Here is a 25,854-nt window from a genome sequence, read left to right as displayed (position 1 = left end):
TGATGAAATATGTAATGAGCTAGCATATGTGATGAAAGATGTGATGAGCTAGCATATGTAATGAAATATGTGATGAGCTAGCATATGTAATGAGATATGGGTAAGTCGTACAAGTCACTATAGGTGACTCCGACTTGCGTGCTACTATGGGTTATTAATCACATGATTATTGATATTGCTAATGAGATGTTGTGTTATGGTATATTTATGATTTTTTGGAAACTATATAGGTGTTGTAACGAAGGGTTATAATATTTTATATGGTTTCTATTAAAATTTTATTTCCAGGGCCACTCATCCTTGTTTTGTTTTCACCCTCCAGGTTTTATTAACTGAGATTTCTTATCGTCGAAGATTCGTGGCGATTCTTAGTATTGGAGATTATTTCGAGGGTACGATTCTTAATTCACTCTACTGTACTTGCTTATGCTCTAACGTCACGTGTGAAGTGGGTTCATTCCCGCTCACCAGCGCATTCTGGTATTTAGGCACTCTTAGGTTTAAATGTATTCACATTTTTCCACATCATCATACTTTATGGCTTCGTCACCCTCCAGGTGTCGGCCAGCACAGCTCGATTCGGAGTCCTAATGGACATTCCGAGTTGGGGTGTGTCAAGAGGTATCCATCTTCACTTATAAGTAAGAGGTTTTGTGTTCGATTCTCACCAAAGACGAATTTGAACTAAATTATTATAGGTAACCCAGTGTGAGTGTCATGCCCCGATCCCGACATACATCCAGGATCGACACGTGACGTTACCAAATACTCGTATCTCAACATACCCCGTCTCCAGAATATGGCAAATCACATCTCAAGAATCGAATCGCATAGTCATTTTTCTGTATACTTCATGGCTACATCTAACCTCCTCGTTAGACTGCCTACGTACCCTTATTAGGGATCAAGCCATTCGTCATTTCACTACACTCGAACATTCAACTCATAAACCATTGTATCTTAACATAATACCACAATTCAATTAGGTAGCACCTCAAGGAGCATTTAACAAGGCACACTATTAATCCCTATTCATATCATCACTTATCCACACATATGCATTCCAACACCATCCAATTGTCACATCAATCAATGATGCCAATCACCATATCATCAATAACACATACAATTCATCGAACTGCAGGGCTAGAACGACACAGTTCGGCCGAAGCCTACATATCTGAAGCTGTCTCAAATGATGCGATTTCGAACCACTCAACGAAATCCATCATCATCGGGTTCCGGACCTCTCAACGGAACCAAGACACCAAAGGGGATTCCAGACCATCACTCAATGAAATCCAAATTGGGATACGATTCCGGACCATCACTCAACGGAATCGCAAAGTAAAAAGGAATTCCGGACCATCACTCAACGGAATCCAAGCAAGCATATGATTCCTATGAAATGTACCAGGTATATCTAAACCTCATCGTCTCCATAATTACAACGTAGTCACTTACCACATTCACTTCTCGTGGCCACCAACTAATATGTCACACAATCATATAAATTCTATAGAATACTTCTAATAGGAATATACGATTACATTATCACCACATTTATCGGACTTACCTTTCACATTACTAAAAGATGATTAAACGCACATATATCACAATCATCACCCGTACACAAGCCCATTCATGTTTAATAAACATAAGTCTATGGCTAATTATATATATATATATATATATATATATATATATATATATATATATATATATATATATTTATAAAACCAATTCATATTCACAATTAATACCAATATAAGAAATTAAGATAATAAACAATAAGTATTCAAGTTACTCTCCAACCAATGTAGTCCCACTAGACTTCACTTAAGTCTCCCATAGTACTAAATTTAGTAATTAGGACGCTTCATGACATGTTGACCAAAAGTCAACTCTCGATCAACAGTATGGTCCACAAACTTACGTAATTTGATTCAGAAGATCTGCACCTCGGATTTCCAATCTATAACTTTCCAAAGTCCACATTATGCTCAAATAACAACATACTAAAATCTCAACACGATCCGACGGTCGGATCTCCACCAATTTCAAAGTTCAAGTGACGATCGACATTTAATTTTACAAAATTAGAAATCCAATTAGGCAAGATCCGTACATTGGATTCTCGATTGGTAGTTTCTATGATCCAAAAATATTATGTTCTATCACACATTAAGGTTTGGTGACGATCCAACGGTCGGATCGTCGAATCATACTTATGACCTAACCATGTATCGTAATGCAATTAAGTTCAAACAATCAAACCATATCACAAGGATATCAATTATGAAACCAGGGCATATAATTGAACTTAAAAGGACATCGTCGGCCCACCGGCCAGGCCGCCGCCGCACGCGCCGCCGCGGGTGGCGGTTGGCCGTCCCGACTTGTCGGAAAATTCAACTATTTTTAAAAATTACCAAAAATTACAGAAATGAAGATCTCAAAGAGTAGGGAAAACTTTATACCTGTGATCAAGTCCAATTTGGCCGGGAAACACTTCAATTTCACTCAAGACCGTCGAAACCCTAGAAAAGGGTGTGCTTTGATTCGGCTTCCAATCGAACTCCGACGCCTCCAACACTGCTTGGGCTTTGTTCCTGAGGTTGAGGGAAGTATTTTGGTTGTGTTAGTTGACGGAGTTACCTTTGAATTTGATAGATTTCCGCCCCGAAGCCCGTCGCACCCACCGGTGCAAATCTCCACAATTTCGAACCAAAGCTCCCCGAATTTTGTGTGGGAATGGTAGAGGAAGGGTCAAGATAATGATTTGGAGCGGTGGCTCTTCCCAATTTGTCGGAAAAAGGGGTGAAAAATCACCGGAATTGGCTAACCAACCCGGTTTGGCCGACGGGTTAGAACCGGATCCTTCGGGATCTTGTGTTCCTCCCTTCTCTCCCTTTCCTCCTTGCTTTGACTCTCCATTGGTTACCGTCCTTCCTCTCTTCTCTCCCTATTCGGCCACCTCTCTCATTTTTTCCCTCCTGAAACTCTCATCTCTTCTCTCTTTCGCTCAATCCGACCCCCCTCCTCATTTCTGATTGGTTCCCCTTTCTTTTCATTTTTTCTTTCTTTCTTTCTTTCTTTAGCTGCCATTTGGCAGCTCAATTTCTTAACATTAAATTATTATTATTATTATTATTCTTACTTCCCAACAATATGCGATCAAAGGCTTTTCATATATAAAACATGCGTTGTACATATAAATGCGTTGCAATTAATAATACTAAAATATGTACCTTTAAAACAGTGAAATTCAAGGACGGAATTTCACAGTGAGGCTTAGTCCACTCTCTTACCCTTTTAATGTAAATAATATCGCATATATTCAACAAAAAAATGACATCAGTTATTTGAAGAAGTGGAAAGGTCCAAAAACAAAGGTTGCTATCACTCCTCTCCCCATAAACTATATAAATAAGGAAAATTCTAGAGAAACCATAATTAGTAAATACAGAGCGGGTATAATAAGTGAAAAATAAGTACGTGTATTATTCGACAACTTTGTAAAAAAAAAAAATTTAATGCGGCCATATTTTAAATTTGATGTTTAATTTTTATATTTATTCTTTTTAAACTATATTTTGTAAATCGCATAATATGACACTTGACAACCGGATTCATTTATTAATGATCTAAATAAGGAATTCAATCATCAACCCCACCTTATGTGGTCTACAAAATATGGTCTGAAAATGTAGTATCTCTAGCATCACCATATAAATAAAGGAAAACTAATGAAAAGGGTTTGAAAACTTTGAGTTTTAACGATAAGGACAAAATAAAGGGTAAAGTGAATAGTACCAGGTTTGACTTTTTAGTGTAAAAATGTGGTTTTTTGTTAAAGTGAACAGTACCGCGGGTTTTTGGTTAAAACTCCTTATAAATAAAGGGCAAAATCATGTTGGTTTTATAGTTTTGAAAAATGCTAAGGAGACCACATTTTCTAATCAAAATATAAAACATCTTTTTAACAGATGTGGGGTCCACAATACAAGTAGGTCTCACATCCATTAAAGAGATGATTTAGATATGGTTTACAAAATATTGTCTTTGTCACATCCCGGCCCGGGCCCCCACCACATCCCGGGCTCAAATACATCGTAGCACAATATTGTCTGCTTTGGGCCCCGACCACGCCCTCACGATTTTGTTTCTGGGAACTCACACGAGAACTTCCCAGTGGGTCACCCATTATAGGATTGCTCTCGCGTGAACTCGCTTAACTTCGGAGTTCCAATGGAACCCGAAGCCAGTGATCTCCCAAAAGGCCTCGTGTTAGATAGAGATGAGAATATACATATAAGGCTTAGAGGATTCACTCCCCTGGACGATGTGGGATGTCACAATCCATCCCCCTTAGGGGCCCGACGTCCTCGTCGGCACACTTCCGGCCAAGGATTGGGTCTGATACCAAATTGTCACATCCCGACTTGAGCCCCTACCACATCCTAGGCACAACTCCACCGTAGCACGATATTGTCCGCTTTGGACCCTGACCACGTCCTCACGGTTTTGTTTCTGGGAACTCACACGAGAACTTCCCGGTGGGTCATTCATCATGGGATTGCTCTCGCGTGAACTCGCTTAACTTCAGAGTTCTGATGGAATTCGAAGCTAGTGAGCTCCCAAAATGCCTTGTGCTAGGTAGAGATGATAATATACATATAAGGCTTAAAGGATCCACTCCCCTGAACGATGTGAGATGTCACAGTCTTCCTAGCATCACCTTTTTTTTTTTTTTTTTTTTTTTTAAATAACGATTTTGAGTATATGGTGGATTTTCCTCCTTAACTTGCATTTAGTGCCAATTCTCAGGTTGAACTTTTATTTTGGCAAATTTTTTCTCGTCATGTTATTTATATTTAATCTAATTATTCATCTACAAAAGTCACATGGGTTACTAAAGGTTATATATTAGAGAAATGTTAAGAAAACTTCTTCAAAAATAAGATAATTTATAAACTTTCTGTCACTTCATATTTTTAACATAATATTTTATAATAATATTTTCCTTAATTTAGAATTACTCAACACCTAATTCTTTGTCTTTTCCCTTTATTAAGCATTAAGCACACATGTTCATTAAGTGCTAAATTTATATCGATGTCTACTGATGGTACATAATTCAAAGATAGCAATTAAGCTTAGCTACTCAACGTGTTCAAGTTTAAGCCATGTACCATTGGTGATCGTGTTCAAGTTTTTGGACACTCACGAGTGTCATTAGTGCTAGCATGCATGGCAAAATTGTTGTATTGAAAGGTCGCTTGAGAGACTTACGTGGTGGATTGTCTTTGTGGACAAGAATTTCGTTGTATTGTCTCAAATTTAAATCATCTCTTTCTCCGTAATTTTGATAATTAGCCTAAATGATTTTATCCTTTGTTAAAAAGAAATTGGTCTAGAGATATTATATATAATCATATATATATATTGTAACTTTTCATTGCTCCTAAAGGTTATTACCTATACATTTTTTATGACTCAAACTCTAAAGAGCAATTAGTTGGAATGATCATTTTTTGACATTTGGTTGCAGAAATAATAGTTTTTACCATATCGTCACGATATTATTGTTGTGTGGTCGTAGTGTCATGGATGTATCATCGATACATGATCAATATGTCGTCGTTACTAAAAATTGATTATTTCTACAACCGTCTATGATATTCCAGCTAATTGTCCAACTTCAAAACAATTGCGTGTTTGAATCAATGATTGTCTATTACATATACGCCATCAACATACCACTTTGTAAAGCATATTACATGTATGATTCTTATTGATGTATCAGGACACAGAAATTGACACACTTATTCACAATCATGCAATTTCACAACAATAACCTGAATAATAAAGGATGAAAAAAGAGTAAATTGGGACATCATGTCACATGAACCTAACCAAAACCGCGAATTTATATACTGGTGGATATATCCTACAACACGAAACCTAGAGAAGGAAATTTTCGAGTTATAGAGATTTTCCTTGTTGCCACAACTAGAGAAAAATGAACTAAGGAGGGATAACATCAGCATCGATCTTTTAAGAAAGATATTAGGGCAATTCTCTGGAATGATCACTTTTTACATTTGTTTGTAGAAATGATTAGGTGTTGTGTGATCGTTAATAAAAACTGATACCAAATGTCAAAAAGATCTCTGCTAATTGCCCAAGAAATTATTATAAGACAATGATCTCAGCGTATGATACCTTAAACGAAAGCAATGTAGGAAAGTCAAAACACATCATTACTCGTGATAAGTTTGAAATACTACCATCTTGACGCTTCTGTTTTGTATGTGTTTCTCTTGAGATTAGCTAGAATAGAAAGTCATATTTATTCATGCGCATATATGTATTTAATATAATTATTATTTGACCATTAAGATGGCATATCAGTCACTAGACTTGGCATTTCGTGTTCGTGTCGTTTTCGTGACATACTTGATATCTTAACGGGTCTTGTCATGTAACACCCGTTGATGTAAAAGGATAATTTGACCTGATCCGAAATTGACCCGTTAATGTTATCAGGTAATATGACTCGACCCGTTACATGTTAAAGAAATTATATTTTAAATCAATAAATAATGAAACTAAAAAACATAATTTGACCAAAAAAAATGAAAAACATAATATTAAATTAGTATATGCATACTATATTGTCATATAAATATTAGTTCAAAACATACAAAAAAAACATTTGTCTTTCAAGTATTACATACCCAAAATAAGAGTCTAATGGAAACATTAGTACATTACTACAAAATACCAAATGTTCAAGGATATGCAAAATGAAGGGATTTGTGTTTCATGACATTTGGAGGGTTTTAAAAATCTAAATGACCATGTAACCATTGTCTAAGCATAGAGGACGCAATCACGAGCGTTTATATGTGATTTCATATGTTTCAGACTTGTACATTAATGATTATGAATTTTATTTATTTTGAACTTCCTTAAAAATAATATTCATGAGGGTTTGTATGGTTTTAAAAGTTCAAACGATAATGTACCCATCCTCATAGCGTAGAGGATGCGTTCACGAGCGTTTGCATATTCTTTCACATTTTTCATACTTATAAATTAATTATCATATTTTTTTAACGTGTTTGGTATTTTAAAATTACTTATATTTTTTATTTTAATGTATTTTATAATATTTTAATCTTACTATTTGCCTTTAGTATACTATAAAACTAAATAAATAAAACTTAATTTTTTTTTTAATTTATATAGAATAATAATTCAAGAATTCATATTTAATATACAACATATACACACACACTATGACTATTGTATTTTATAGTAAGTTTTTTTTTTTTTTTGTAGTTTAAAAATTAAAATCATTAAAATAATTTTTTTCTTAACTTGTCAAAACGGGTTACCCGTGTCATTGTAATGTAAACCTGTTAAGGACCAATTATTAACGGGTTCTTAATGTGTGACCCAATTAGTTATTGTGTCGATCCAAAACCTATTATTTTTGTGTTGTTTACTTATCGTGTAAGAAATTGACAGATCTAGCCGTCACTATCTAGTCCGTTTGATGGATGGATGATTTGGACTTGTTTTCTTTTTCTTTGGGTCAATGATGTTTAGACTTTGGTTAGGTGGCATGCACGCGTTCCAGGCTTCCAATTAACATCATATATTAAAATTTATTCAATGAATTAAGAGATATATCGCTGGAAGTTTCCAATAATTTGTTCAAACTAATTATTAATTTATTTTTTTTGACCTAAAAAGAGTATTAATTTATTTTCCATTCCCAAGCACATGGGAGCTGAAATGTACAGTAGGTAAGGAATCAATGCAAACTCGAGTCTCTTGTCAATGGAGGCAGATTGTCTGCCATCCTGTTATGGTGCCCTTCCTATCTTCTTTTATTTGTGCAGTCATGGTTAAGTCACGTCAATATTTTATATTTTTATTGTTTTTTGTCTTATTATCTCTATAAAAAAATTAATATAAAATGTTGACGTGGCTTAACCGTGACCGCACAAATAGGAAGGGATGAGAATGACACCATAACAGGAGAGCAGAAAATCTGGCTCCCTTGTCAAATGGCTCTCTCCTCCATCTGTACATAACACAAACATAGGTGTTGACTAATATTAAAAATCAAATTCGTCGTCTTTTATCCAACAATATACAGTGTGAAATATTTGTAACATTATATGGAAAGTCATACGTTTGTTTGAGAGACGCTTAAATGTTAATTGTGAAAGATGTAACGGGAGTTTCTTCTAGTTAAACTGAAAAATGTAACGGAAGCTTATATTTTTAATAAATGAATTGTTATCCGCACTTTTAAAAAACAATTACACACCGCCCCTAGTTTCTCTTTCAATCTTTTACTGAGAAGGAATTTATGAAACTTTTGGTATGTTAATAACAATTTTCTCTAAACATGATTCAGAACATAAAAAAGAAATCTAATAATAGAAACCAATGATATTGAGAACAAAAAAAAATTGAGAGTCATGGATTTTAATAACATTATTCATAATAAAATCTTAATATTAAATATCAAGAGATTTCATGAATATTAAATATCTAGAGATTTCATTAAGTAAATAAAACTTTGAGTATTTATAGATGCTTTCATTATTCTTAATAATATGGCTCGGTAACAAATCACTTATTTCAAAACACGCCTCGCTCGTTAAGCTCGCAACAATCCAATTAGTTTTGTGAGTTAAAAAACATTAAACATTCCATTTTCTGAAACCAACGTTGTTGATGGATATGTTTGTTTTCTGAAACTCAATAATTTATTTTTCCAAAATATAGATAGGTTGGTCAATGTATAAATCTAAAGAAACCCCAATTATTAATATAATTCCAAATTTCCCCAGCTTCTCACCCACCCAATATATAGTTTGCAAACGGAGGGAAAAGAAGAAAACTGCATAAACAACAGGAGAAAAACAGAGGCAGCTTAAATATAGCCCATCCATTACCTTCCTTAATTATTATTAGATAATTAGATTAACCCTCTAATTATCTTCTCCTTCTCCATTGAAAGTGCTCAAACCTCTTCACTTTTTCCTTTTCGTTTGCCCACCTGGAACCAGAATCTCATTCCTCTCTCTCTCTCTCCTCTCTCTCTCTCTCTCACTAACCATTTTCTTGCACATCACATCGAACATGACATAAGACAAACATTAGTGGGAACATTTGTATTAAAAAAGTATTTCATGTAAGATTTTGTTTTATATTACCAACTGTTTCATCATCCCAGGAAAGAGAGGAGAGAGAGAGGAGAAAGATACAATTACAATAAAACAAATCCTCAACTGAAACTTAAATCAAAGACCAAATCAAAACGTTTATACCATCCTCTTGATCCTTGCTGATTCGTTGCCTCCAAGAAAAAGCTCCATTAAATACTAGTAAGTTTCTCGTTTCAAAAGGGTCTTGCTTACGTTTGCTAATTTAAGTTTTTGTTGCTAATCTGACATGGGTTTTATGAAAATCTCTCTTTCTGGGTATGTATAAAACTTATAAATTGAGCTGGGTTTTGCTTGAAAAAAAAAAAATCATTTTTGGGTAGTCATGTGATTCTTTCTGTTTTTTGGCATAAACTTTGATCAAATCAGGTTTTTAAATTCAGCTGGGTTTTGCTTATTTTTCATTTTTTGTTATCTTTTTGGCTTAATCTGTAATGGTTTATGTGATTATTTCTTTTTCTGGCCGTAAAATTAGATCAAAATCAGGCTGTTAATTTCATTTGAATTTTTCTTCTTCATTTTTTTATAACTAAGTTCAAGTTTATTGTTTTGGGAAAGGTTTAGTTGGTGTTTTAATTAGTACTAATTTCTCCTGTGTGGATTAATCTGACATGGGGTGGTGATGTAGATGGAAGATGAAGCAGAAGAGGACCCATAATTATGTTTCTAAATTATGTGGGTTAATGATTTGCAATTAGGGATTTTATATGATGGTTGGGGGAAGGAACAGGGACATTAAGCCCCTTTTGTTGAAAGTTGGGGTGGCTTTTGCTCTCTCATTTGCCGGATTTCTGTTTTCTCGTCTCAAAACCAGAAAGATGAAGCCCTCCCTGCCTCCACCACGCTCTCCGTGCTCTTCGGGTTTATCTTCTCACTTTAGATTGATCTCCTTCATTTGTGTTTTTATTTTTTTTCATTTTTTGTTTTCGTACTTGATTGTCGATTTATAAGAAAAGATACTATAAGAAAAGATATGGATTACTTGGTGGGACTAGGCTTAGTTGTTGTTGTTGTTTGTACTTGATTGTTGATTTAGTCATCGTTTTGATCGTTTTATGTATGCAGATAAAGAAAGTGAAGTTGATTTGGGAGTGAGGCCTCGGCGGAAGGATGACCTTAATGCCACAAGGATATCACACAGTTCATGCAATTCGGAAAAATATGTATGTTTAGCTGGATCATAAAGTCTTAGTTAATCTCTGCTTGTGCTTTCGATTGATCTCAAAACTTTATAGCAAGTTAATTACAATGATGGTATTGCTGGGTCATAAAGTCTTGGTTATATGAGCAGATGAATTTTACATGCCGACGTAGTTTCACTCTGAAAAATAAAGTAGGAAAGAGAGCAGCACAGGAAACCTGTGTATTTTTGTTTATGATTATCCATATAATCGTCTTACTTGAATGATTAAGGATTACTTTTTCCAATTACAGAAACTAAAGACAGGATTATGGAATTTCTCAGTTCATTATTTCCCCTTCTTTTCCCTTATTATGTGCGGCAACTAAACATAGAAGGTTTACTGCTTGGACGGAACTTGATCATGCATTAATTTGTCAACTGTCCGCTTGTCTAGCGATTGCTCGTGTTCTGTGTTTTTCATTTTCCGGCCATGAAAGGGAATATATCACCTTTTCTATGTCCATATAACAATTGGTTACGAGCCAATATAGGAATTATCTCTTGCCAATATAGGAGGAGGCATTTGGTTATGAGGTTCCCATTAATTAAGACGAACCCAACGAGTGGCTTTGTTCTTGTTAAATTTTATTTCAGTGAAGTAAGCATGTTTCTGTATTTTTTTTTAACAGGACGAGATGCACATGCCAAAGGTCTGTAATGTTAATTGCACTTCCAGTGTTTCTCCATGCAGCAAACACGGTGGAGGCAAAGATGGGTTACTCTTACCAGTGTTCAATGAGCTTGTGGAGGAATTTGACTTTGGTGCTGCAAATTCTGGGTTTTCTCCAAGGAAGAATGTCGAAACTTCTAGGTCAGATGCAGAGACTCCCAAAGCATATCGATCAGATATGGATGAATATGAGCAAGAAATCAGACACCTCAGAAACATAGTTAGATCGCTTCAAGAGAGGGAGCGGAGTCTTGAAGTCCAGTTGCTCGAGTACTATGGTCTTAAAGAGCAGGAGACTGCTGTTATGGAGCTCCAAAACCAGTTGAAGATAAACGGTATGGAGGCTAAGCTTTTCTCTCTCAAGATTCAGTCCTTAGAGGCAGATAACCGAAGACTGGAGTCACAAGTGGCCGATCATGCAAAAGTGGTGGCCGAGCTTGAGGCTACTAGGGCAAAAATTAAGATTCTAAAGAAGAAACTCAGATTTGAAGCTGAACAGAACAAAGAACAGATATTAGCTCTGAAGAAAAGAGTAGAGAAGTTTCACGATAGCGAAGCTGCTGATAGTAATTCAGATATTCAATTGAAGTTGAGAAGGATAAAAGATTTGGAGGATGAAGCCGAAGAGTTGAAAAAGTCTAATTTGAAATTGCAACTCGAAAACTCTGAATTGGCACGGAGCCTAGAGTCCACACAAATCCTTGCAAATTCTATCTTGGAAGGTCCGGAGGTAACTAGCCGATCATAGTTTTCAATTGTTATCGTGTCTTCCTTTGATCATTATTCTTTAGAATTTACGTTTTACACTTTGTTGCAGGCAGAAGCATTGAAGGAAATGAGTAAGCGTTTAAGACAAGAAAATGATGATTTGACAAAGGAAATTCAGCAACTCCATGTTGATCGGTGTTCTGATGTTGAAGAATTAGTTTACCTCCGGTGGATAAATGCTTGCTTACGCTATGAACTGCGGAATTATCAGCCCCAATCTGGTAAAACGGTGGCAAGGGACTTAAGTAAATCATTAAGCCCAAGATCAGAGGAGAAAGCCAAGCAGCTAATAGTTGAATATGCAAACACTGAAGGATTCGGGGATAAGAGCATTGATTTTGATTCTGAACAATGGTCATCCTCCCAAGCTTCATTTTTCACAGATTCCCCCGAGTTTGATGACTTTTCTGTCGACAATTCATCTGCTACAAAAACCAACACGTCGAGTAAAACCAAATTGTTTAGCAAGCTTAGGAGACTCATACAGGGAAAAGACACTCCTTATCACAACCAGGCTGTGTCAACAGAGAAAACTGGATATGCAGAAGATATTGAGTCTCCATCTCTGTTTTTCAGTTCAAGTAAATCACCAGCAGCTTATGGTGGACAAGAGGGTCAAAGTAACATATTTGCAACTTCGTTTCATAGTTCATCAAAAGCTTCTTTAGACCTTCCCAGATGGAGGAGCCCAAAGGAACAGGATACCAAGGATGTACGCAGGGCTCAAAGGCATAGTGATGTGGGAACCCCCTCCGGGTATAAGACCTTCAGCAGGGAAGGTTCTGCGGATTTCCCACTCAAAGATCGATCAGACCAAGACTCAGACTCTACTGAGAAAGCTGAGTTGGTGAAGTATGCAGAAGCTTTGGTCAACTCTCGTGGCACTACCCCGAATGTACACAGAAAATCAGCATCAGCATCTTAGTTGATCAACCGGTTTATATACGTACACATACATGTGAATCTTATAGTTAAGAAAATAGCAAAAGAAAGCCAGTTTTTACCATATTTTTACAGTTGAAGCTAGTTAAGAACTAATTGTGTAAAAATAGGAAAGAATTTCAATTTAAGAACCAAATGTGTGTGGCCACAAACAATGCAATTTACACTAGTTCACCTTTTTAATCTAATATGAATAATTGATAATTAACAATGGACATTCTGGTGGAAGTTCAAAATTGCTACATTTGGAAATAAACCGAATATTGTGTATGAGTGAACGATCTTGATTATGAAATCCCTTCACCTTTTTATTTTTCGCATGAGGGTTGAATATGACAATCTACCTTTTGTATTGTCCAGTGATTGTTGACATGCGAAAAACATGATAATCTCTTTTTACAGAAAAATCTTGAACATACTAGTTGATAAACGATCAGTTACACGGTAGAATTTCTTACTTTACATATTTTGGAGAAGTTTTATTTTTCTTCCAATAATGTTCCTTATTACGATATATATCATTTATGTGCGTTAAATAAAAAAAAATTGTACATAATATCTGTGAGGTAAAAGAAACTAGTGAATTAGTGACACTAAGCCTTCCTCTTTTCTTACATGGTTAAATCTAACCATTCGGTTAGGTTTATCTTTCTAACTTGGGCAAGCACAATCACAACCGTCCAAATTAGATTAAAGCATACCTCCCAACGGCTGTGGATTGGATGCCAACTGTATCGTACACGAACTTAAAACGCCTAATCAAACGACGTCGTATAGAAATTCCCGCCTTCTTAACCGCTTTTTATACCCGTACAGTATCACACACCTCCCTCTCCGTTGTAACAAACAGACAACTCTCTCTCTCTCTCTCTCTCTCTCTCTCCCCCTCTCTCCCCTCAATTTCTCCCTCTTCTCTGAGCTGCAATTCTTGAACTGCAAGGAAAATGGCGGCAGAGCTCTCAGACCCCAAAACCCCAGTGCCGCCACCACCACCAGCCCCTCCACTAACGCCGACAGTAACAGTGCGACCGCAGGCGCCGGCCGATCCTGAGAAGAAGTTCTCGCTGTATGTAGGCGACCTGGACCCATACGTCACCGACGACGACCTCCTCGCTACTTTTCGTTTCATCGGTCCCATCGCCTCCGTCCGTGTCTGCCGTGACTCTCACTCCGGCGAGTCCCTCCGCTACGGCTATGTCAACTTCTACTCACACTCTCACGGTAACCAAAAACCCCACCCTCTCTCTCTCATCTTTTCTTTCAACAATGGTGGCTCTGCTTCTCTGTACATCTCTCTGTTTCTCTCTCTGAAATTCTTTGTGTGAATATCTAAATCTTGGTTAAGTTTTCGTTTTCTTGTTCATGGATGAACCTATGAAATGGGTTTCTTTTAATAGGTTTTTTCTTGGAGTTTTATTCTAGTTCTGATGCCCCTAGGGTTCGTTAATCTAGCTATTTGATTAGGGTTTTGGGGAATTCTTGCTAATGGAAAACCGAATTTCAATTTCCATAAATTGGTTTCCAATGGTTCTGTTTCTTGGGCTTAAAGAATGTCTTTCTTGAAATGGGTACCTGTATTTTTTTTATTAGGGTTTAATTTTGGGATTTTCCTCTTCTATTTTTCTGAAATGGGTTTTCGCGTCCTTAATTTCTTCTCCTCTGTTATCGTGTATGATTTTTTGGTTAGATTTCTTGACAAGCTTTCGGTCTGTTTTGGTCAGCATCCAAGGCTATGGCTTGTCTGAACTACACTGAGCTGAAAGGCAAAACCATGAGAATCATGTGGTATCAGAGGGATCCCGCTCCAAGGAAAACTGGTCTTGGAAATGTCTTTGTGAAGAACCTGAACCCTGAAATCACCAGCACTCACTTGCAGGACATGTTCATGGAGTTCGGGACTATACTCTCTTGCAAGGTAGCCGAAATAAATGGGAAGAGCAAGGGTTTTGGGTTTGTCCAGTTTGAAAAAGAGGAATCGGCTATGGCTGCTGTCAATGCTCTCAATGATACAATCATTAAGGGGAAGAAGTTGTACGCCCTCTGTTTCCTTTTGTCTTGTTTATTCTTTCATTTTGTTTGTTTTTGTGATGTTTGATTGTTTATAGATGGTCTTGTCAAATGTGTTGAGATCCCTTTTCATACATGGTATCGATAAATTGGTTAATGGTTACATGTTTATCGATAAACTAGTTTTGCATTTGTTGTTAATTATAATTGATATAAAGAACTCTCTTGTAGTTTCTGCATTTACATGTGTTGTTTATAGTTTCTGCATTTAGTGATATTATTATTTGTTTGTCAATAATTTTTTTCCCTCATTTTCATTAGATATGTATCGAAATTTGTGAAGAAAAGTGAGAGGATACCAGCCCAGGATGAATCCAAATTTACGAATCTGTTTGTGAAAAATCTGGATGAACATGTAACTGAAGATCTGCTTCGAGAGATGTTCTCTCAGTACGGAAGTGTTCATAGTCTTGTCATCATGAAGGATGAGAAAGGGAAGTCAAAAGGTTTCGGGTTTGTTAACTTTGAGTCACCAGAAGAGGCTAAGAAGGCTGTTGAGGGAATGAATGGCGCACTGCTGGGTAAACCTCTGAGTTAATCACATTGTAGCGTTTTTTGTTGATAGTATAAATGTGTCTGCAACTTTCTCTAATAAACAAACTCAAAATGTGGATCAGGATCAAAACATTTGTTTGTAGGAAGGGCTCAAAGGAAAGCTGAGAGGGAAAGGCTTTTAAAATGTAAAGAGGAAATGCTGAACAGTCAGATTGAGAAACTTGAGTCTATGAATCTCTATGTTAAGAATCTAGCTGAATCTGTTGATGATAGCAAATTAGGAGAACATTTCAGTGCCTTTGGGAAGATTCTATCTGCGAAAGTGATGCGTGATGGCAACGGGATGAGCAGAGGTTTTGGTTTTGTTTGCTTCTCAACTCTTCAAGAAGCTGCAAAAGCTCGCAGTAATCTTAATGGTAAACAAGATCTTGTTGTGTCTTTTCATGCTTTTGCATCTGTTAAGCCTATATTTGGTTTATGACTGTCTGATTTGAGTTTGTTTTTCTCAGGAGCTATGTTTGAAGGACGAAAACTTTATGTGGCTGTAGCTCAACGAAAAGAAGATCGCTGCAAGGCTTTGCAAGATTACTGTACTCTTCAGCTACCACAAAGATCTTTGCAATCTCCAAACTGGCCTGCCCTGCACCCGGTCCAGTACAGCGTTTCCCCAAGGCCTCCTACGGCTCCTCTGTTATGCCCGCCAGTCATGCATCAAAGTTTTGGTACTAATGTTGATGCGCATTACCCTTTTGTAAGTAATCCATCGTATTTCCTAATCAGCCTCATCGTTTGTGTGTGTTTCTGCATGTGTGTATTTAGTGTTAGCTATTTTTACTTGATTCATGATGTCACAGGTTCTAAGCAGACAACCACAGTGGGGTAGCAGCACTAGGAATGAGAATTTCCAGAAGAATGTAGGTTCAGTTTTCGTTACTTGTACGACAAGAAAATTGTCTCAAGTTATAATGCTGGCTTTTGTTGTGGCTTGAACTGATTGTTTTGTTACTTTCGCCTGTTTTTAACAGTCCAGGACATATGCTAACTCAAATGTTCATACCAACTCTTGGAATCATGGAGGTTATGAAGCTACAGGAAACCGGAAGAAGGTTTACAAACAGAGTGGAGCCGCTGCAGGAAGTTCAAGATCAGCAACTACAGGAGGCAGAGCTCCTCTCACTGAAGCATCAATCACTGGGAGCTCCAACTCGAAGACAACTCTAAGGGATCGACGCCGCTTGTTTGTTGAGAACCTTCAGGTCTCTGAGTAATCATGTTTTTTCGATTCAGAGGATTTTTATGTTTCATTGACAAGTGACTCTATAACATTGTTGTTATCTGCTGTGTCTCTCTCCAGCCTGGGCGTGCAGCACAGATAACAGGAACATCGGGAATGCTGTGGGAGTTGAACAGTTCTGAGAAAGCAGCAGCTCAAGTTTTGAAGGTGGCAAATGGTACCAGGACCAGCGCAGATCGTCCATGTTCGCTAAGGGTGGCCGCTACTTGAGCTAAAAAACGGTGGCATTTTTCCTTTTGCCATATAGCTTTTTACTACTACAGTTCCGATCAAAGCATTTGATGCTTTCTTTTGGTAAATTTGCAAATCACTGCAAAAGATTTGCTAAACGTTTAGCTTAAATCTGACAAATTGGATCTGTAAATCTCTTCAATAGTAATCAATTAGAACATGATGTTTAGCTAAATGTTGCTCTCTCTCTCTCTCTCTCTCAATTAACAAAATAAGACCTTTTATAACCATTTGATAAATTAACAAATTGCATACAACTTATTAAGCTTTTGAGTCGCTATCTTTGTAAACATAGCAGTATCTAAAAGCAAGTAGTAGCAGTCTTTAAACATTTTTTTTGAGATATAGAAAGATCCATATAATCCCCTTATCCAATGAGGGAGATGCCTTGGGTGATCAATGCATCGGCAAGAACTTGGTTAGCGGCTTGAGACGGATGGACGCTGTCCCAAAACACGTATTGAGTCGCATTAGAACAAGTTCCAATCGACTTGGGATTGCACAGCAGTGATGTTGTCTCTACAATTCCCGTTCCACAGCAACCTCTCCTCGCTTCGGTGAATCCTGTAAGATTACCAGAGAAAATAATAGGTTCTTATAATCCGTATGCTTATATTGTTTCTCAAGTAGATATATTTTTTCGTTAGGCTACAGGTTGAGACTTAGTTCAGTACCGTAATTTGCTGGGGCTTTAATGACATCATAGAGCGGCTTGTAAATGTCGAAGATGACGATGTTAAGACCGGAAAGTTGCTTTTGGAGATTTCCCGCTGCGGAATTTATCTTCTTGTTAAACCCTTGGGCATCGGAGTTGATTCTAGCGACACATCCTTGCTCATGGTTTCCAAATAAGGTGATTGCAGCCGGAAGGCAACCCAATGGAGGGAGTGAGGTCACACCGATCTTCCTGGCTCCCAGGTGATACAAATCCTAGTTTTCAAGGAAGCGTAGCAAAACCTTAGTATCCATTCGGACGAAATGTTTGAAAAAAAGGATTCGCGGATTTAATGACAAGGTAAATTAGTTTTGAATCAAACCATCCCTCTCAAACGAGCCCTTAGTTTCACAATCAGAAATCTAAAATAGAAATTTAACCAAAATTCCGTTACTTGATTAGCGTAGTCCGCGTGACAAGTGATATATTAATGTTAGTGAGATTCACTTAAATGAGGTAAAAGTCGGGTGCAATAACTGAATTATCGTTTTATTACGATTAGAACTATTTAAGAGGAGCAATGAGCAGATATACACCTTAACGAAGCCTTGGAAGACACCAACAAGGATGGAGCCATACTGGTCAGGAGTGTAGACTTTGTTAACAAAAGGGTTGACATAGTAATTCTGAAGAAAGTCACTGTTTCCGGCACTCAGTAAATAGAGAGCATCCTTGATGATCGACGCCGCTTTCTTGCTGCCTGCTACCTTGGCAAGCTTTGTCTGGTATTCCTTATAATATTGCAGCTGCTGGGACAATGGGATTGCATGCTGCATTCCACACAAGTTCAATCGTATCAAAGTTACGACATTAACATATGTATAACAGTGTTTATCCTTGCACCCGAGATCCTGTGTTCAAAACCCCCTCCCCGGAATCGTTTGTATATAAAAACATAATACATATATAAGTTCATAGCATATACTACTGTTATAAATAAGATTGGAATTTTACGTTTAAGGTTGCTGCCTTTTCATCGTAACCAGATGCAGCTGAAGCGAAGTTGGCTCCGATCAGAAGGTTTTTCCCTGATGCTTGGGGGCTAAGATACGCCGGCGGATAAGTAGTGAACCCCAGAGTGTCGGCTGCATATATAAAGACATAAGATTAGATTTTTACCTGTCAATTAAATTTCCTTGGATATTCTAATTAACTACTGATCACGAAGAATAATGCAAGAAAAATCATATTCTCTAACCACATTAGAGAACTACGAGGCAGTTGATGCGCACTTATTACATCAAATCATGTATCAATTACTACTGACAACTGTTAATTAATACATCAGCTACCATATCATATCATCAGTTAACATGCTCGCTCTAATAGAAATTAATCGCAAATGCAGCTAAAGTGACCATATTATTAATCTAAAGAACTTAAATTCTGAGCTGTAAAAGAAAAAAAAGCAGCTAAACAGTCATTAATTTCACTAACAATTTAGACTTTCAGTTCTGTTAACTAAAAATCTTATGCAGATCAACATTAAGTTGCCCATTATGCTAATTAAGAAGCAATTAATTACTGTTTAATATTGTTAATAACAAAAGCACTTTTGTTGGAAGCTAAATTTTCAACTTACCAGTGATGTCAGTTGCCAGTTTGCCATTGCAAAACCTCCCAGTAGGCTGATGGCTCACAAAGTCCCTTCCATAAGGAGGGTAATTAGCCTTGAAAATGGTAGGGAGGTAGTCATTGTTGCCCACATCAACTGCAGAGTCTCCAAACGTCATGATTGCCGGAACAAGTGTGGTTGACTCTTGTGCATAATTTCCTCCAATCACAAACGCAAAAGCCAAAACCAAACCAAAAGCTGCTGCTCTCAAGAAATGGCTTTCCATGTTGTGAAAAACAGAAGTGCTTTGTGTTGTGAAATTGGAACTTATAAAGTGCTTTTGAAAATGGCCCTTTTGAAGTTTCTGGTTAGGCATTGAATGATAGATCAACTGGTTTTATGGATTTAATTACCCACACTAAAAATTAGGAAATGACAATCACACACATTTTGTCCGTTATATCATTGATTTATTCAATCTAATGCCCAAACATAATAAATTACTGACCCTTTTGGTCTTGCTTTACTTTAATTTCTTGTGATAATTTGAAGACAAAACGTTTTTTTTTTTTTTGGGTATTAAATATGCGGTTGCATAGGGTGGTTGAGAGGATAGCAGGTGGAGGCATTATGAGTTAAAAGGCATGTCAAAGCTGCATGTGATGGAGTTATTTTGGTGGTTCTGAAAAATCTTCTGGCCTAGCACAACTGGTTGGACAAATAAGGCATGGAAATAGGTGGCTTTACTTGGCCAACTAAAACTAATAAAATTAACATGTTGCAAATGCATTAGGTCAATTGGTTAAGGCATAGTATCGTTCAAGTTCATATCACTTTTCTGTATTAAAGATACATTGTTTAGAAGATCGTATAGGAAAAAAAATTTGTTAACGCGCGTTAATTAGGAATTGTGGGTCAGATTCAATTGTCAGAAATTGAAATAAAACTTTGCACTTAAATGGGTTCATGGGCATGGTATCACTCCAGTAGACCTGGGCAGTAGAATTGGAAATGAAATGATCACGATTAGCTTATTTTGAAGTTTACACTAAATTCATATTACTCTAACTAACTTGATTAATTCATATTTGCAATTATAATTGCTTTGTTCTGATAAAACAAAATAAATACGTATAATTAATTTTGATTAACTAACCTTGAATTAATCTTAAACCTAACCCAAGGACGATCACAATACACTAAAACATGCTCGAGTCCTCAGACATTGTGAGTCACAAATGGATGAGGTCTCTTAATGTTTTAGAAATAATTAGTTGGAACCGTTCCTTATAATTAGTGATGATTTAGGACCTGGCATTTTAAGTGAGGTCCCACATTTGCCACAATCTACGGTCAAGATATGCAACAAATCAGAGTGGATACTTGTTGCCATCAAGCTTTGCCAGCTTCAACGTTGCGACGCGTTCTGTGCTTGTTTGATGTTTTTGGAAATTAAATGAGACTCAGACTTAAATCTTTTTTGAGAAGAAATGTAGTAGCGACAACCTATATACATAAATGCCTATGAAAAATTACATGTACTTGCTTGATCAAAATACTAGCAACCTCCAGACTTTGGTGGTTCGACCAAAACATATTATATGCAATAAAAAAGGCCTGCATAAAAATGCCATCAACCTAACCATATATTATTATATAATTATAATAGGTATGAGCGTAAACTACCAGCATAAAAATGCTATCCAAGTTAACGTTAATTTTTATCACGTGCATAGAGTCGGCCTTGAGGGTGTGCAAAAGGTGCCACCGCACAGGGCCCCCAATTCGGAAGGACCCCCAAAGTTTCTTTACATGTAAACAGATACTATTATATACTTAAATGTGCAAGATAATAATAATCACCACACCAGTGCTAGTGGTGTAAACCTTCAATCTTCTTGTACATGGGTTTGAGTCCTTGTAGAACTATTTTGCTATTTTTAAGTTTTGCAAATTTATTAACTTAAAAAGTTGTTAAGTTTTACACAAAAAACCGTGCAACATATTTCGAATTGAAGACCTTTCAAGACAGAAAACACTCTTGTCCACTCAAAGTGGTGCTCTAATTTGTAGTATTTAAATTTTACAGATACAAATTTAAAAAAAATAACAAAGAAAATACAGTATTAAAAAATGAAGAGCCTCCATCTAAATCTTGCACAGGGCCTCTAAATTCTCAGGGCCGGCCCTGCACGTGCAAACCAAGTGACTCATTTGAGAATAAAAGCGTCACTTCACTAGACTTTCATACAAAAAAACTATAGAATCACAAATATTTGCATAGGTCGACATTTTACAAATCTAGGGTTTTTAATTATTCTAAAGAACGAAGTGACCGGACTACCTTACATGTTGTGCACATGCTTCCATTTAACATAAATTTGGATGGAATGAATGAAAAACTAACAGCAGGGGAAATTGGCCAAAAAAAAAAAGATTAAGTTCTTAATTTTCCAACTAAAAAGTTTAGGGGGAAAATCAAAAGTTAAGTGAAAGTTCAGGGGGGAAATCAGCAATTTACTCTATGTATAATTTGGAATTTGGAAAACTGTTGGATTTCGAAGGAATCATCACCATTATTTAAATTTCATACTTGAATTCTATGAAAAATATTATATATAAATTCTATAGTACTTCAACTCCATGTTTAGATCCCACAGCAAAATACAGTAAAACCTTACATAATAGCACGATACACACACATGTATATATGCTTCTCCAAATTCCTATATGATTCTAGGATTGATACACGATTTATAGCTATTTTTGTATTAATATGTCCAAATTCGTGCCATAAGATCATTAAGAAATAATCTTGTTTAAAACAGAATAATTATACAACCTGATCATAATCAACAATTTGCACTGATATAAACAGCATGGTGGTATTGCCAAGCATATGCAATCACAACTTGGATTAAACATGCAGTTCATGTACATAATCCAACGTTAAACCTAATAGGTTTTAATCATATATATAATCAATGGCTTTGATACCAACTGTTAGAGTTATATGGTTACACAATAAAACACAAATGAAAGAGTTGGTTTGCCTGATCATGAAGCGGTAGCCATTGAAGGCTAAACGGAGAGGGTGGAGGCCGCGGTAACCAAGGTCTTACAAACACCTAGCCGGATACAACTACTTTATGAGAAGTATTATGTTATGTGTATCTAAGATTTGCAGGGACCTTAGTATTTGTACAAGCTAAGAACTAGGGTTTCCGTCCAAAAAGGAAACCTAATCCCACTTTCTTAGCTACCAAGAAAGGTATCATAATCACAAGTAATTAAGGACTCCATCAATCCTACTTATATTATAAGACACTTAATATAAGATTGATACCTTAAGAGTTCAAATCACAATCTATATTATTCTCCAATATTACATTTCTATTACATGTAGTAGACCACTTAAAGGTTGATTTATTTATATTGGATATGTTTACATGTCAAAATGGTCCATGCGTTATAGTCATGGGGTCAATTTAGTCCCCGTGTTTTCAATTTGGATAATTTGGTCTTCGTTAGCCAATTAAGGAGTTTCCATGTAATCTCTATTAAAAAATTCCGACCTCCTCCCTAACGTTCTCTACTCTCCCAATTTTCTTGCACCCCCACTCTTTTCTATGTCACAACCCTAAGGATTTTTTAGATTACAAGTTTTATCTCTTATGTGTGTCATTTCTCGTTGATTTGCATTTTCTTTATATTTAAATTTAAATAAAGAGAAAGGGAATATATGGCTCTCTCAATTGCGGTATGTTTCTCGATTACACAGTCAGAGGCAAGGTAGTCGGGGTTAATTTTCTTGTGACTACAAAGATGGAACTCGCGCGGTGACAAGTAGAGTCACGGTGGATCTAGAGACGTGTTCATTGAGTTGCCCGCATGTGTGTGGCTAGGGTTGGGGTCGGGTCAAGGACAAGTTGGATGTCATGGTAAGTTTGTTTAATTTTTTTTTTCATTTTGAAATTATATATTTTTCTATTTTAATTGAGAATATTTTTATATAATAGGTTACAATATTGTTAAATTTTTAACAAAGATTGGGCGGAATGCTCTTAATGGGTTAACAGAGATAAACACGAGAACTAAATTGGCCAAACTAGAAACATGGGGACTAAATTAGCCAAATGACTACACATGAACCATTTTGACATTTAAGTCTATTAGATAAATGCAACATTTATACCAAAAACATTGCACTAAAGCTAAAAGAAGAAAAAGATAATTTCGATGGTCACAAATTGGCCGAGCTGGCCTCTGGGCTCAGAACATGTTAGTCTCTATTGGACTTAGACATAGGGTCAGGCCCGTGACACAAAGGCGGGCTAACTCGGGCAATAAAATGGAGAATGTAAAGTAATGGTTTTTCAACTAAAAATCCGTGATTATTGGTCTCTTAACTTATCAAAATGTGCAGTTATGGTCATTTCGTCAACTCCGTTAAAACTTTAGTCAAAATGAGTCATGGTGGAAGGACCATTGCTACATGGGTTAAAATTAAAGAACCACTGCTCCAATTAGATTAACCTTGAGAGACAATTTCTCCAATTGGATTAAAGTTGAGGGACCATTAGTACTTTCTAATTTGGTTTTCTATATTTGCCCCTTTAATTCAGCCTCACGTGTGTAACATGTGACTCATTTTGATGAAAGTTTTGATAGAGTGAACGAAAATGACCATAGTTGTACATTTTGACAAGTTAAGGGACAAATAATCACGAATTTTAGTTAAGGGATCATTATTCCAATCGGATTAAAATTGAAGGACCATTGTTACAATTTTCTCTTTTATCAAGATAGGTCTACTTGTACTATCTAACTGAGGGACTTTCCAATTCCATAGAGATTGATTTCACCTTAGACATCATCTCAATGGAACTTCCTATTCAGTTTCATTTCCACTCTGCTTTGCTCGAGCTAGTTCTGTTGCCAAACACTCCTTTAGTCCCACCACTACTTCACTCATGGTAGGCCTTTTGGTGGCATCGGCAGATGCACATGCCATTGCTATTTCCAAAGCTTTCCAGCCAAAGCTAACATTGAAGTTCTTGTCGAATCTCGAATCAAGGATCCCGTTAATGTCCCCCTTTTCAAGCAAGAAAGCAACCCAATCACTAATGTGATAATGCGTTTTTGATAAAAAAATATGTTTACTAGTGATAATCTCCAACAGCACAACCCCAAAGCTATAGATATTGCTTTTCTCATTTAACCTGTTTGATAAGTAGTACCTGCAATATAGACCATGCAACTCAAGTCATTATCTTATGAATGTTTATGAATAGCCATATATAATGATAGGTGAAAAAAACTAGGATTAAGTACTAAAATCCCCCAACCTTTTAGTATCATTCCAAATTGGTCTCAACCTTTTTAAACGTTCCAAACAAGTACCCAACTTATTGAAAATGTCACATCCGTTAAGTTCCAGTTAAAACTCTGTTAAATTAACAAGGTTTACTTTGTCTCCAAAATCAATAGAAGGTCATGGAAGCATAGCCTCCACCAACTAATGGTTACCACCACCCTCATCATGCCATCACCTCTAAACCCATCGCAAAACCATCAACTTCACCCTGCTACTCAAGCCGCCAACCTCGAGAAGAAGGTTATGGAGGTTGCATCATGGCAATGATGCAACACCACGATTTTTACCGCCCACAAAGAAGAACTAGAAGCTTTATGAGCCGAGAATCGGCAAAAGAGGAAATCATGTGAGTATAAACAAACTCCTTGAAACCCTATTTGAATTCTTACCCTCTTCTTTGTTAAGAGATTGTCCTCCTGATGTAATTTCGATTTGGGTCCATTTCCAATTCAATTCAATACCAATTTGATCATTGGGTTCCATATTATATAATCTATGTTTGAAATTTAGATTTTGAGGCAACTAATATTAATATTGTCCATGATATACCAAAGTGGTGGTTGAATAGAATCTATTTTTGAGAAATTAATTGGGGCTTGACGGATGTGACATTTTTAATAGGTTAGGTATTTGCTTGGAATGTTTAAAAAGATTAATTCCAATTTGGAATGACACTAAAAGGTTTGGAGGAGGGTTTAGGTACTTAATCCAATAAGGTATATATAGATATAGATATCATTCTCTCTATATCTGGATCCTCTACCAGATTTTCTGTTTAGGAGACAATACAAGGCTTTTAATCTTAACCGTTCACAATGATCTAATGTCTAGGAATTGTTTAAAGAAATTTTAAATATTTGCCAAACACTTAGAAGCGACTCCCAAACAAGCACTGAGAACAAAAATTACTTACTCGGGGGCAAGGTGCCCTGGAGTTCTAGCAACACGAGTCGATATATGAGTACCGCCCTCCGTAAGAAAATTTCTGGACATGTAGAAATCAGATAGTTTGGCTTGGAAACTTTCATTGAGCAAGATGTTTGATGATTTCACATCCTTGTGGATTATAGGTGGCTTAAAACCATAGTGCAGATACTCCAATCCTGCGTTTATAAATTAAGACATCACTTGCCAAAGATGATTGAGAAGAACATAGAGACGAGAAGCTAGCTAATTAAAAAAAGATTATGAAGATCGTTTAGTTGTAGACCTTGTGCAGCTTCTATTGCTACAAAAGTTCACAAGAAACGAAGTTAAGACGCCACACATCTGAAAGGAAGAAAGCAGTATGTATTTTGATTTA

The 25,854-nt window shown here is 36.5% G+C and overlaps 3 protein-coding genes across 7 annotated transcripts; 2 read left to right on the top strand and 1 right to left on the bottom strand.

The window, feature by feature from the left end:
* Positions 1-8,945: 8,945 nt before the first annotated feature.
* LOC126582937 (protein CHUP1, chloroplastic) lies at positions 8,946-13,032 on the top strand. 3 transcript variants are annotated; one of them, XM_050247178.1, is made up of 5 exons: positions 8,946-9,416; positions 9,953-10,115; positions 10,320-10,417; positions 11,067-11,837; positions 11,925-13,032. In XM_050247178.1, exons 2-5 carry the CDS (start codon positions 9,962-9,964, stop codon positions 12,798-12,800), a joined length of 1,899 nt encoding a protein of 632 aa, XP_050103135.1. In that variant the 5' UTR covers positions 8,946-9,416; positions 9,953-9,961; the 3' UTR covers positions 12,801-13,032. The 3 variants fall into 3 exon arrangements, with proteins under 3 accessions (XP_050103135.1, XP_050103134.1, XP_050103136.1); XM_050247177.1 differs by having other exon boundaries at positions 9,883-10,115; XM_050247179.1 differs by lacking the exon at positions 9,953-10,115 and having other exon boundaries at positions 8,947-9,416.
* Positions 13,033-13,671: 639 nt separating this feature from the next.
* On the top strand, positions 13,672-17,079 carry LOC126634576 (polyadenylate-binding protein 6-like). Of its 3 annotated transcripts, none has more exons than XM_050305104.1 (8): positions 13,672-14,038; positions 14,539-14,845; positions 15,146-15,405; positions 15,502-15,795; positions 15,889-16,130; positions 16,234-16,293; positions 16,405-16,635; positions 16,734-17,079. In XM_050305104.1, the coding sequence occupies exons 1-8, from the start codon at positions 13,762-13,764 to the stop codon at positions 16,881-16,883; spliced, it is 1,821 nt and encodes a 606-aa protein (XP_050161061.1). In that variant the 5' UTR covers positions 13,672-13,761; the 3' UTR covers positions 16,884-17,079. The 3 variants fall into 3 exon arrangements, with proteins under 3 accessions (XP_050161061.1, XP_050161062.1, XP_050161060.1); XM_050305105.1 differs by having other exon boundaries at positions 14,539-14,848; positions 15,173-15,405; XM_050305103.1 differs by having other exon boundaries at positions 14,539-14,848.
* Positions 17,080-17,107: 28 nt separating this feature from the next.
* Positions 17,108-19,488, bottom strand: LOC126634578 (GDSL esterase/lipase APG-like). The gene is made up of 5 exons (XM_050305107.1): positions 19,202-19,488; positions 18,574-18,704; positions 18,156-18,389; positions 17,579-17,834; positions 17,108-17,468 (listed from the first exon to the last, which is right to left on the bottom strand). Exons 1-5 carry the CDS (start codon positions 19,458-19,460, stop codon positions 17,272-17,274), a joined length of 1,077 nt encoding a protein of 358 aa, XP_050161064.1. The 5' UTR covers positions 19,461-19,488; the 3' UTR covers positions 17,108-17,271.
* Between the last annotated feature and the right edge of the window lie 6,366 nt (positions 19,489-25,854).

This window comes from Malus sylvestris, chromosome 9 (genome assembly GCF_916048215.2).
Source record: "Malus sylvestris chromosome 9, drMalSylv7.2, whole genome shotgun sequence".
NCBI classification, from domain to species: domain Eukaryota; kingdom Viridiplantae; phylum Streptophyta; class Magnoliopsida; order Rosales; family Rosaceae; genus Malus; species Malus sylvestris.
This window is presented reverse-complemented; position numbering and strand designations above follow the sequence as displayed.

Coding starts and splice junctions, on each gene's coding strand:
- LOC126634576 (XM_050305103.1), top strand. CDS start 13,762: ATGGCGGCAGAGCTCTCAGACCCCAAAACCCCAGTGCCGCCACCACCA. Junction 14,849..15,145: donor ATCATTAAGGGGAAGAAGTT/GTACGCCCTCTG, acceptor CATTTTCATTAG/ATATGTATCGAAATTTGTGA. Junction 16,131..16,233: donor TTGATGCGCATTACCCTTTT/GTAAGTAATCCA, acceptor ATGATGTCACAG/GTTCTAAGCAGACAACCACA.
- LOC126634578 (XM_050305107.1), bottom strand. CDS start 19,460: ATGGAAAGCCATTTCTTGAGAGCAGCAGCTTTTGGTTTGGTTTTGGCT. Junction 17,835..18,155: donor TCTTCCAAGGCTTCGTTAAG/GTGTATATCTGC, acceptor CTTGAAAACTAG/GATTTGTATCACCTGGGAGC. Junction 17,469..17,578: donor TAAAGCCCCAGCAAATTACG/GTACTGAACTAA, acceptor GTAATCTTACAG/GATTCACCGAAGCGAGGAGA.
- LOC126582937 (XM_050247178.1), top strand. CDS start 9,962: ATGATGGTTGGGGGAAGGAACAGGGACATTAAGCCCCTTTTGTTGAAA. Junction 10,116..10,319: donor ACGCTCTCCGTGCTCTTCGG/GTTTATCTTCTC, acceptor TTATGTATGCAG/ATAAAGAAAGTGAAGTTGAT. Junction 11,838..11,924: donor CTATCTTGGAAGGTCCGGAG/GTAACTAGCCGA, acceptor ACTTTGTTGCAG/GCAGAAGCATTGAAGGAAAT.